The 12388-nt window shown below is 37.4% G+C and overlaps 1 protein-coding gene across 2 annotated transcripts in view; it reads right to left on the reverse strand.

Annotated features, from left to right (window-relative positions):
• The window catches only part of FAF1 (Fas associated factor 1), a 161841-nt gene that overhangs the window by 35126 nt on the left and 114327 nt on the right, over positions 1 to 12388 (reverse strand). For both annotated transcript variants that reach the window (XM_072041622.1, XM_038182665.2), the window contains exon 13: positions 10185 to 10339. In XM_072041622.1, coding sequence (XP_071897723.1) covers positions 10185 to 10339 — 155 coding nt within the window. The remainder of the gene's footprint in view (positions 1 to 10184; positions 10340 to 12388) is intronic.

The following is a 12388-nucleotide window of genomic DNA, read 5'->3' on the forward strand; positions in this document are numbered from 1 at the left end:
ATTGTCTTTTCTTTTGTACTAGTGCCCTGCCAGTGACATACTTAGCAGTGTGGTCTAAAAACAATAATTCTAAGCTTTTGACCAAAAAAAGCTCTCAGATATTAGCATAGAGAAGTCTAGCATTAGTATTCTTAACACGATCTTGAATAAATGAAAAAACTGATAAAGCTTTTCTCTTCCATTAGAGGACTGTTTGAAATTAGCATTTCTTTCAAGAGAAAAGGGTAGCTTATGATATGTTTTCAGATCTGATGGTAAAAAGTAAATGTCATAATAATAATGAATTATGAAAGACCAAATGCAAATATAGAATGCTTTAATAAGATCCAATTTAATAAAGTCTGTAAAAATAATGGACTTTTAATAACACGGGTCACAAAAGGCAAAACAGTGGAAATTCTGAGGACTAGCCACTGGTACAGGCTTATTAATTCTTAATTATGTTCATGAAAGGCAACTTAAATCGTGTGTTTTCTTATGCCTTATGATAATATTTTAGGTAACAACTACTCTGAAATGTATGCTCTAACTGAAGAGCAAAGTCCTGTTGTCACATGCATTAGAAGCCAAATCTATTTGAAAAGACAAACTGCATTAAAATGTCAAGTGCTCTAAGTCATTTCTCCTCAAAAGATACTGAAAGATTCAAAAATATTTTGATTTTTTTAATCATCACATATTACATCTAACAAAATCGCTAAAAACTGAAAAGCCCGATGAGTACAACATTGGGCACCCAATGTATAAAAAGAAAACCCTACAACTCAACACCATTCTATAGCCTCACTATGTCTGTAGTTGGATGGAAGGCAATAAGCAGGAATAGCTAGTGAGTACTTCAAAGCCATAAATGTCACTTGCAAACATCTTTCCTTGCCTCCTTGTGCCTCCATCTTTTGCAATTCAGAACTGTCAAATGGAGAGACAATGTCAAAAATGTCAAATAGGGACTGCTATATCAGAAAGAGCTAAGTAAAGACAAACTGCTAAAATGAAGTGTCTGGACATACAAACTCTTAAGAAAAATAATGCTTTTGATTTTTGGTTTTCAAGGTGGGAATAGATAAGTCATATCTCAGCTTCACAAAAGTCTTTGGTGATCTTCAATGACAAATCGACTCCTGTAAGTCCAGAGTTTCTCTTAGAAGTAATAAAAGAGCATGGTCAATAGAAATGAGTTCCTGAGATGTGTATGAGAACTGTTTAAACAGTTTGGCATGCCATAGAATAAAAGCACTAAAGTTTCATGGGAAAACAAAATATCTAACTGAAGGTAAATAAACACTGTAGAGGAGTGGTTTTTTGTTCCTAGAAGGAACAAAAGAGGTAATAGCAATATTAGTTGCGTTCATCAAAAGTTTAAATTGTCTGTATTTTGTTAAGACACAACTCATTCACAAAATATGCTTTCATAGGTATGGATTTGGTAGGCAGAGAATTCTGCATGAAGCAGCTATTTCAGTGTGTTAAAAAGGTTCCCAAACATTTTTTTTTTTACCAGGAAATGATTTTTATTTTTTTATGCGGAACTTCCTGCCTTAGGAAAATCTCAACCTAACAAATTATGATACTTGGAGGTCCTGTAAAATCAAGGCTGGGAAACGTATAGGTTTCAACTTACTGGCTTCTGAAGATGACATCTTGTGCCAGACTGTCAGAAGGATGCACACATTTCCTGGTTGAGTAAAAGCAGAACACGTGCCAGATGCCAACAACGTCTCTCATGATTTTTTCTTGGGGCAGCTTCTCAAAGCCCATGGCACCATCCACCCTGCTTGTACAAATCTCCACCTTCCTCCACTGCTGCTGCAATTTGCTCAGCTTGCAAGGACAGGGCCAGTTACAAGAGAAGCAGGAGCCAATCCTGATCTGAATGGCACACATTTGCCACTGCTGCCGTTAGGCAGCCTTTCTCTGTTTTGGGGGTTGCGTGGGAAACAACAAGAGCTGGTTCCCTCCCAGCTCTTCCAACCCTGAATAAAGGATGTCCACATTACAGCACTGGCAGCCATGGTGAGGATGTTCGTGGGGGATGAATAATCAGCTGGCAACAACATGCATCTTCAGAGATTAGCAATTGTCCTCAAAAAGCTCCTCACTAATGTGATTCCTCAAATTAGATCCTGCTCTTTTGCAATTGACTAAGACCCTGTGTGTCTGCTGAACTAAAATATAGTAAGGCCAATAAAAATGTGAAGGTAGTTCAACGATGTCCCACTGAATAAAGAGATACCGCCAGCAATCTCCAATACCTGCACCGCGTAACTCCTGTTCACCAGCAATCACTCCCTCACATACGTGCTCTTAGCCAGGGCAGTGGTATGTGAGTGCTTAGCAATTTCTCATAACATCTCTTCCTTTCGTTTTACTAGATGGGTAGGAATTGAATTTTCATTCACAATCCCCATTCAGTTTTTCCTCATGCCTTTTAATAGATTTTGCAACTAATTTTGCCTTTTTTTCCTTCCTTTCTCAGCCTTTCCCGATTGTGGATTTCCAGACCTTTTTACTTGCTTCCGTATCTGACAAAAAAATCTTCACGCTAGCATTTACTGTCTTCAGAAGTATGTGAATGGGACCAAAACAATTTGGTGTCATAACCAAATGCGTACAACGCTTACAAGGGATTTTCTTATTTCCATCTAAATAGAAGTGTGCCAGATCCTTTAGTGGCATCTCCAGAGCTGCCAAGAAAACTGCCCGTGGAGCTCATCAAAGAGCCAGATGTCACTCTGGGGAGAACTGTTTTCCACAACACGCTGGATTACTGTGATCTCCAACCAAAAGTGGAAATAGAGGAACACTGCCAGAAAGGGAGGGCAAATGGCACCCTACTAGTCCTTTTATTTTTAAATTATAAAAATATTCATGGAGAAAAAAGTATGAAAAAGGCAAAAAGCATTTTACAAAGGAAAAATCCATTTAAAAAATCTTACAGATTTTTTTTAACGTTACAGAGTAAGTCATCACAAAGTAATAATTTTGTCAGACAGCATCACTTCTTTACTTCTTTCACGACTCACTTTTCGCAAAATCCACAGTTATTAAAGTTACAAAATAAACACAGTCCCTGATCATGGCTTGACAAATACAAATACAAAAGCAAACCCTAAAAAATATTACAAACTTATCTCAACTTTTTAAACATGGTTCAAAATTGTATTAATTCTTAGATATAGCTCGCTCCTTAATTAAAAGCAACACACAGGAAAAATTATTCTGGTGAAATGCAGATGTTCATTTTGGGGGTTGCTGATAACTGCACAGCAGATATCCCTCCACGTGCACTCTGTGATACCCAGTAAGAAGAGCGATCATGTTTGTTGCACACTCTATACAAGCTACTTTCCCAGACAAGAAAATCATACTAATGTTCCCTCACAGCTAATATTATAGCACACATTATATTGAAATATACTTCTGGCACTACTTTTTCTTGTAACTATAGCGTTAAATGCTATTTATTTAATATTTCTTTTAAAAAGTTTCTAAGGTGACAATTACGGAAAAACAACTGCTTTAAAAATCTACTGAAATGAGTATAAAAATATTATTGTGCCTCAAAAACAAAGGGGATACTTGTTACATCTGAAGTCCATGGTCTATAGTAGCTCGATCTTGGATATGTTGTACAGAACTTTGCAAATGCTTGGGTGTATCAATAATGTTTTCTGTAAGAACAGGCAGCTTTTAATCTTTATCAATAGAAGGGGTCACCTTTGGCCCAAGTGATGATCATGACAAGTGTTATTTCAGACCTCAAGATGTTTTGGTCTCTAGGAACCTTCTGATCTCTATAAGACCTCTTTACGCTACAAAATACATACTTATCTAGAAAACATAAAAACATATGAATATAATGGAGCTTTTTGGTAGTGTAAATTGAGTAGTGTTTCATAGGAATCATTAAAATGACTGGTATTATCTCATTGTTCCTTTATGTACATCCTGCTCATGTATGATGTTCCTTTGCATCTTTATTATTCATATGGACAGGATCTACTGCAGTCAAGTTGGGATCCATGATTACACATGGTCCTCCCTTACCAAACCAGGCATAAGAACATACAAATAAAAAAGCTATGATGATAAATACTTTAGAAAAATTTATATGTTCCTTAATATTTTGGTGTAAACCACTGAGTAGGCTAAGAACATCCCCGGTGCACAATCCCTAAGAGGGGCACAAGTGAGAGGGAATATTTATTCCCTTTCAGTCTGAACTGATGTTCAGTCCACAATCTAGATGACTCTGGGTGGAAAAAGTGTGATTTATTTATGGCTAGATACTTCCCAAGGTTAACCTTACTTTTTAGAAGCTTCAAAACTTTAGAAACGGCTGTGAAAAATTTGACTCCTCTCTTGAGCGTGAGGAAAACAATGATGACTATTAAATATGCAATGTTCCCAATTATTTTTAATAAAAATTATATACTGTGCAAAGTCAATATAAGACTCATTAAAATGTTAATGTAAAAATAATATTTTTATATTAGGTATTTACATTTTAAAAAAGTAAAGTTGAGGTCACAAAATGGTATATTTAAATAAGCTTGCTATCTATAGTTTTCATAATACTGAGTTAATATATTACCCACATTAGTAGGGTCATATCTGTTGACTCAAACACAAGGGATGATGAGCAACAGACACAAGGTATTGTCTAAAAATTTATAAAGCAGTTAGATTCAAATGATGTAGATATCCTCTTTGGTATCCACACGCTAAATATCCAGGGATTCAGATGTAAGAAACATGATTTTATCCACTTGTTCTTTATGCAAGAGTAAAGCCTAGATGAGTGGATTATCTTACTCTTCATAAAACATGGAAGATCTAATTTCATCCTTCCAGGTTCAAACAGATTAGGTAAATACTTTATAACCCTATTCAGTCTAAAATACATCTATCTAGAAACTCATTAATCCATCCTTTCAGATATCACTGACACCAGACAAAATTACTGGTAAAAGTATAAATAAAACATACCTGAACTGCTTGCTCAAATACTGTGCTTAAAATGGAAAACAAAAGATGCACTTGCCTTTCAGCGGTAGTTTTGATCATTGTCTGTCGTACAAGACAGACACGTAACATGATTTGGTAAGGAATATCTAAAATTGCTAGTTAGATTTACTAACAAACTACTGAAGTAGTTTAGCTACTTTACAGATGGTAGTAAAGTGGGAGAAGGTACAAGCACACTGGAAATCAGTATAAGAATTTGGAATAATCTTCACAAATCAGAGAAACAACCTGACAATTCAACAGAGTCAGTGAAAGTCTCTGAGAAGAAACAGCTGCACAACTGCAGGGTAAGAATCAAGCAGTAAGGGAAGAAGAAAATTCATGACGTGCCGATGACATATTGGGGTAAGTAATCAGAAGCATGGTTTGCTTAACATGAAATAATCTTCTTTCTGTACTTAGTATTGAGAAGGCAGTTTTAGGTACAGTATATGAGTAAAGATACGGACCTATTACAAGAGGACCATATAAATACTGTTTGCAATAACAAACACCTGAAGAGGACAAGATACAAGGAAACGCTGAAGGAATCAGGGTTGCTTAGTGTTAGAAGAAAATTGCAGGAAAACACAATGGAGCTTTTTAAGTACTAAGAACACAGCAGCAGAAAGTAACAGTATACCTTATTGTCTACTGGGTAGATCAAGATACAATAGTCATCGATTGATGCAAGAGAAACTTGGGTTAAGCATTAGTGAGAACTGCTTAAAGGCAGTGAAAACCAACTACTGGAACTAGTTATGGAGAGATGCTGATATTCTCCCTCACTCCAAAGGTCAGATCTGGCAACCATCAGCCAGAATGATGCAGGTAGAGCTGAGCCTTCTGGCCAGGTATGGACTAAATGTTGTTATCTGCAGCTCTCCGAGACCAAAGTCAGAATGGTAAAACAAAGGAGAGTGGAAAGGTCAAAGCAGAGTCATCTTGCCCTAAAGAGGACAGACACCTGCACTTCTGCAAAAGGCTTTGTCCCCATCAGGCACCCTGCAGTACCAAGGAGACTCCGTCATGCCTTTCAGCTGTATTTTAGTACAAATGATTCTGACTCTGCCAGCTCAGTGATTTCTTCTGAAGGTTGATTTAAACACTCTCATAGAGGCAGCTAAATTTCTCTCCAGCTTCAGTTCTACCTGGCAGTAGACCTCCCTGGTGCAGTTCTGGATTCCTCCATTTAAACAGACCTGTGAATGACTTCTTCCTCAAAGCAGGCCAACAAATACACCTGGAGTACCTTTTCCACCTTCACTTCTGTACAGGACACTACAGAGCTTTATTCCTTCCTGTTTTCTGTTCAACAAGCATAATAAACCATGCTGTACTGTGAGTACAACGGAATAGCATTTGCTCTAGGATTATTTTTTTTTACAGTGGGAACTTAAAATATATGCGTACAAATGTATCCATAGTTAATTCCTGCAGTTTTAATTTTTTTTTCAGATGACCTTGAAGCTTTTTCACAGGCACATAAAATGCCACACTGAAAGCCTCCATCAGATCAAGAGAGACTACTTTCTATTTATAGTTGAATATCAGAGACATCCATATCTTATTAATCACAATGAAATTAAAATGCATTCTATACTGGTTTTTATTCCAGATTAATTTCCAAATTTGGACATTTTTAGATTACTAACATTACCTTGAAGTATATAAATATTTAAACAAGGACAGTTTACCTTTTCTGGTGGGTGTATAATAAACAGTTTAACCATCATCTATATACAGGCTGTTTTGTTCTCTATCTAAAGAGACAATCACCTTTTATCCTTTTCCTTTTTCCTTCATTTCAGTGCTATTAGGAAACTATTCACAAGTGCAACCCTGAACAATACTATGCAGTAATTATGACTAGATGACAAAGAGATGTGAACAATTACTGAGCCCATTTTGAAACCCTACACTAATAAAGTCATTAGATGCTGCCCTTGCCATGAGCCTTCTAAAAGCTTCTGAAGTTACAAGAACACACGGCATTGTTCGTTAGGACAATTGCTGCTGGCAGAATGCAAACCTTGAGTTAAACCATGCTGCAAATTGATCTTGACATTCTGTTAAGACCGCCACTAAAATCAAAAGCAAAGGAGAAAAGGAGAAAATGAGCGGGTGGGATGTAATCATGGAACAGAAGGGTTCCCTCCTCACCTTCTTTCCTCTTCCTCCTCAAAACAAACCATACAGAAAATGACAAACTCGCCTGGTGTTTGAGAGCCTTTATTTTTAAAACATTAATTAGACTTTTGACCTGTTTTTATGGACTGGCACTGTATTGCTATTAAAGTAAATTAAATAAAATATTGCAAAATACAATAGATAAGGTTTTCACACTGTTCTGTGAAACCTGCTAAGGATTTGATGCCCAAAGAACAAGTCCAGCAGTTTTGCAAGCAACATATACAGAATCTATGGTCACTCCTTCGGAGGCAGTGGTAAATTAACTCACCAAGTCCAGCACTCACAGACCCCACACCTGCAATATATTTGCTGAAGGATCAAATAGGATTGGGGAGCTAGAGTAATATGGTCAACTGGTCTTCATCCAGGCATGCATCATTCAGTAGGTTAGTATTAAGGGTCAGCAACTGTGAATATGGCTAATTACTTGGTGACGGAAATTGCAGGTGAAGACAACCTGCTGCTGAGAAGCACTTTGGTCAATTAACTCTTTCCTAAGCTTAAGCAAAATGAAAAACTATCATTTGAACATTAAAACTATTAAAACTAACAAGTACCTGTCATCATAGCTGAGAAAAGTTGGCAACACCTTGAAATACAGCACCCAAGGGCAAAGATACCAAAAGCTGAAAAGCTGCTACAGACATCTGAGGCACTGTTTTATGGTTTTGGCATTGCTTTGCTTGGCAAACATTAGGTACTTTGGAAATCTGTTAATATTATGTGTAATCTATGTTTGTAGATGCTGTGTGTACAAGCATAAGAGTATGTGTGCATGTGTAGGCATATATGTATTTATGTATATTCATTATATACATGTCCTGGATGTAAATACATGAATCACATTAATATATATTAATGAATTAATAAAAATACTTATGCATGTGCTTGTGTACATATATACACACACACACACCATTATATTACAATAATGGTATTAAGTCAACTCTTTGAAGTATGAAGATGCCAGAACTACAGCTGTTCGTGTCTGGCCCTCCTGCCTACCTTTCCCTATACTTAAGGAACTGCTTAGCCCATATGATGGCCCAACACAGCTGGTGAGCTGCTCCAGCTGTACGCTCAGCCCAAAAGGTAGAGCCAGAACAGTCAACATCACTACTACCAGACACTGATATGAAGAAATCATATTTTGTATCAGACGCGAAATGAGGAAACAAAGATTTAGGAGCTGTTTCTACAGCGTTCAAGATAGACCCCCATTTTGTTAATGAGAAAAGCAGAAGCTAGCAATAAAACTGCTTTCAGAACAGACGTATATTTCATCCATAGATTTCAGAAAGAAGACAGCAAAGGGTAAGAAAAAGCAGAACGTCCAAGATTTATATATTTTTTTTTGCTTATATGACAAAGTATTTCTATCTATTTTAAATCACTCATGTCATCTACAGTACTGAAAACCTGTCTTTTACTACTGAAACTGAGGGTCCCTACTGATTAGAGTAAATAAAGTGTGCCCGATTGTTCTACCTTCCCATGTCACCTTTTTCACTAATGCATCTCTAACAGCACAAATAAGTTATTGGGCCACACTAGAATGCAGAAAACAGCTCCTTCTGTTGTTTTCTCACTATTCAAACAAAAAGCTACATGCAACTGCGTTTGTAGGGGAACAGAATACTCCAAGAACACTATTGTTGTGTCATATAAAGAGGTACTGCATATTTATTTACGGGAATGCCTACAGTGCACTGATACTTTCCAAAGAGGGAAGGAAGCACCATGCCCCCTCTGAAGAAATCACAGTTTAAGGAGCAGGATGTGACACTAAACACAAATGAGAAATTATTCTAATTTGAGCCAGCATGCCTTGTTTACCCCTTACTATTTTTTGACCTCACTGTTAATATGACAGTTTCTTTGTTGTTGTTAATAGAAAGCAAAAAATGAAGGCTTAAAAACCCTATCATACTGCACAATCAGTGACTAGGTTCATTGAGAATAGCTATAAAGCCTTAAACAAGCCCTTTATTTTGTGTTTTAAAAAGTGTCATAAGGAGTTAATAGGACACAGCTGTACAGGCTCTTTCTAATAAGCAGCTTCTGTCGCTTTGGTCACCACAGGTGTCTCTGTAACCTGCAAACTCTTATTACTAGTGTATCAAAGTTGTGCTACTTAATAGATTTCTTTAGTAAAACACAACAAAGCAATTACATGGCTGTTGATCGTCAGTCATAAAAAAACCTCAAACACACTTTTTCAAAAGAAACTACACTGCAATTTTTTGTCATTGTAAAATAAAAGAAACTAGAGAATTAAATAGAAAACCAAACAATAGAACAGCAGGTAGTCAACTGAACTTAGCCACTACAGATGGTTTAGAAATAGTGTTTCCTTCTACACCAAGTTGTGGGATAAAAGAAAAGGAGGAGGCTCCTTACTGCCAATGAATGGCAATACCAAAAGACTTAAGCAAGTTTCCCGTCTATGTATTTGGTCCCATGAAAGAACCTAGATGTTTCTTTTTCCTTTCTCTCTCTCCCCCTCTTTTGCTTTTTTTCATAATCTTTAACAGTTCTCTAGAGTAATTTGAACTACATGCACAACCACAGATTCATCCAATGACAAATGCAGGAAGTTGAGTGAGGAATTCCTATGTAACATGTCATTTTAAAAGTGCATTATTAGACGAAATGATTGTTCTGTTCTCTCTTGTCCACTTCTAGTAAAGAAATATTAAGAGGAGACATAGCTCTAGAGCTATGTTTGCAAAATAAACTCTAAAAGGAAAAAAGGAACTCAATTATTGAACTATTTTTCCTATGCAGGAATAAGAAGTGAATTTGTAATGAAAATGTGGAGGGTTCGATTCCCAGTAAGCATCTGCCAGCACAGCTTCATTGATTAGTTATGAACAAGCAAGTTTTTACTTCAAATAAATATCAAGCAACAAAACATTTGATACACAGAGATAAGCTCTTCTTTGAAGGAAAAGTTACTCAATTCACAGTGCCAAGAGTCTTACCTTGCTCTGTTTGCTTCTTTTGTCATGTCCCACGCCCAGGTTATGAAGTTCTGACTCAGATATGAGACAATAGATTCAGCACAGAGCATTTGTGAGCAGAAAACGTTGGTTAGTACGCTTTCGTCATGGTGGAGGTAGATAGCAAGAAGCTTTCTCTGAAAAGACATGAAAAAAAGATTCACCAGTGAACATTTCCTCAGTCTATTTAGTAATTTTAAATTATGGTTGCATGTTTGTGCATTAGTACACCAATGGTGTTTATTGAAGGTGCCAACTACCTCAAAGTGTGCACACAAGAAAAAAACAATAGATTTCAAGGCGAAGGGTCCATCCCTCTAAATCTACAATGTTTTTTCAACTCTTCCTTGCAATTTTATATTGGGTACCAAAATATGATGTGATATCCTTAGAACATGAAAATAATAACGTTTCAATGTAAAATCAAAAGCTATTTATAGACTTAGCTTAAAAAATGTGTGAACTTCATTGGGCAGCCTGCCAAAAAAAAAAAAAGAAAAAAGATAACATTTAGAAAAATTCCCTGAGCAAGGAACACACCAATTAATACAACAGTGTCTACGATTTCCAAACAAATAAAATTAAACGCAACCTTAAAAAATGACAGCGCGTTATCACCATCCCATCTGTAGCCAAACAAAAGAGAAAATTGAGTAAGAAAGAGTACAGCTGCCCACTGTCCCAAAGCCTGTGATGCTACATGCTGAATGTTTTGGCAGCTCTCCATCCAGTCGTATGGTGTGGGGAGGCCCCCAGCACATCAGCCTCTCACCTACTTCATAAGTCAATGTGCAGCTGATGAAAAGGCCATGTGCCAGCCCAGCTGGCTGAATCTCTTGTGGAGTTGAGAAGAAAGGTGGCTGTCCCAGCACTACAAATGTGTAAGACACAAGTGCAAGGGATGTGGTATGGAAATCACAGAATCATAGGATATCCCAAGTTGGAAGGAGTTGGGCCCACAAGGATCATGGAATCCAACTCCTGGCTCCACACAGGACCAGCCCAAAACCAAACCAGCTGTCTGAGAGCATTGTCCAAACTCTTCTTGAGCTACGACAGGCTGCTGACCACCCTCTGGGTGAAGAATCTCTTCCTAAACCCCAGCCTGACCCTCCCCTGTCCCAGCTCCATGCCGTGCCCTCGGGTCCTGTCGCTGTCCCCAGAGAGCAGAGCTCAGCGCCTGCCCCTCCGCTCCCCCCGTGAGGGAGCTGCAGGCCGCCATGAGGCCTCCCCTCAGCCTGCTCTGCTTGGGGCTGAACAAACCAAGGGACCGCAGCTGCTATTCATAAGTCATGCCCTCTGGACATGGGAAACAGATCAAATGAGTGAACTGTGAATCCCACTTTACATTTGTGAGTTTTGATACATCACATCGTAGCTGCCCTGGTAGCAAAGACTAGATGCTGGAGATGGTATTAGTGGTCTCTTAAAACCAGATAATCTTTGCTGTGTTTTTCTGAAATCCAATCAAGTAATATTTGAAGTTCACTGTCAGCAGCATACAGCTCTGCTGTGTGTCCCCATGACACTTTCAGACCACATTCTGGAAAGTGAGTCTGTGTGTACACAAAGAGAGCAGACTGAAAAATACAGGAAAACTATAAGCTATTACAGGACAATGATCCTATATGAAATATTTAAGAAATTATAAACACCATTCAGAAACTTACAATGTTCTACTTGTTTCCTTAGACAATACAGTAAGAGGTATTTTCAGACTTTTAAATAAAAGTCATTTAAAATCTCTTCATTAGACCTAAGACTGAATGCTAGATACTGAGGTGCATTGATATAGCAAGACATGGGATGCAATTTTGAGACAAATTTGCTTTTTAAAAAACCTGTATGGCTATAACCTCAAATACTTGCTTTGGGTAAAACCTAATGACTGTTTATAAAAAGAATAATACATTTGAACATTAGACTTTGGGAAAGGGATTAGTAATTTGCATTAATGTTTGACTAATTTAATTTAAATGTTCTTCAGAACCAAGTACACATGTGCCAGAAAGGGCCATTAATAAGCCCAACATGCAGAGATCCATATAAGTGCAGGCAACAATGTTGACTGAAACTAAACTTGAAAATCCAGGGCACTAATGCACAATATCAAGCAATAAAACAGCATTTCTGTGGTGATATTTAATTTAAAAAGAAGAAAGAGGCAGGGGAAGATCAGGCACTGT

This window comes from Anas platyrhynchos, chromosome 8 (assembly GCF_047663525.1).
Source record: "Anas platyrhynchos isolate ZD024472 breed Pekin duck chromosome 8, IASCAAS_PekinDuck_T2T, whole genome shotgun sequence".
Classification (NCBI taxonomy): Eukaryota; Metazoa; Chordata; class Aves; order Anseriformes; family Anatidae; genus Anas; species Anas platyrhynchos.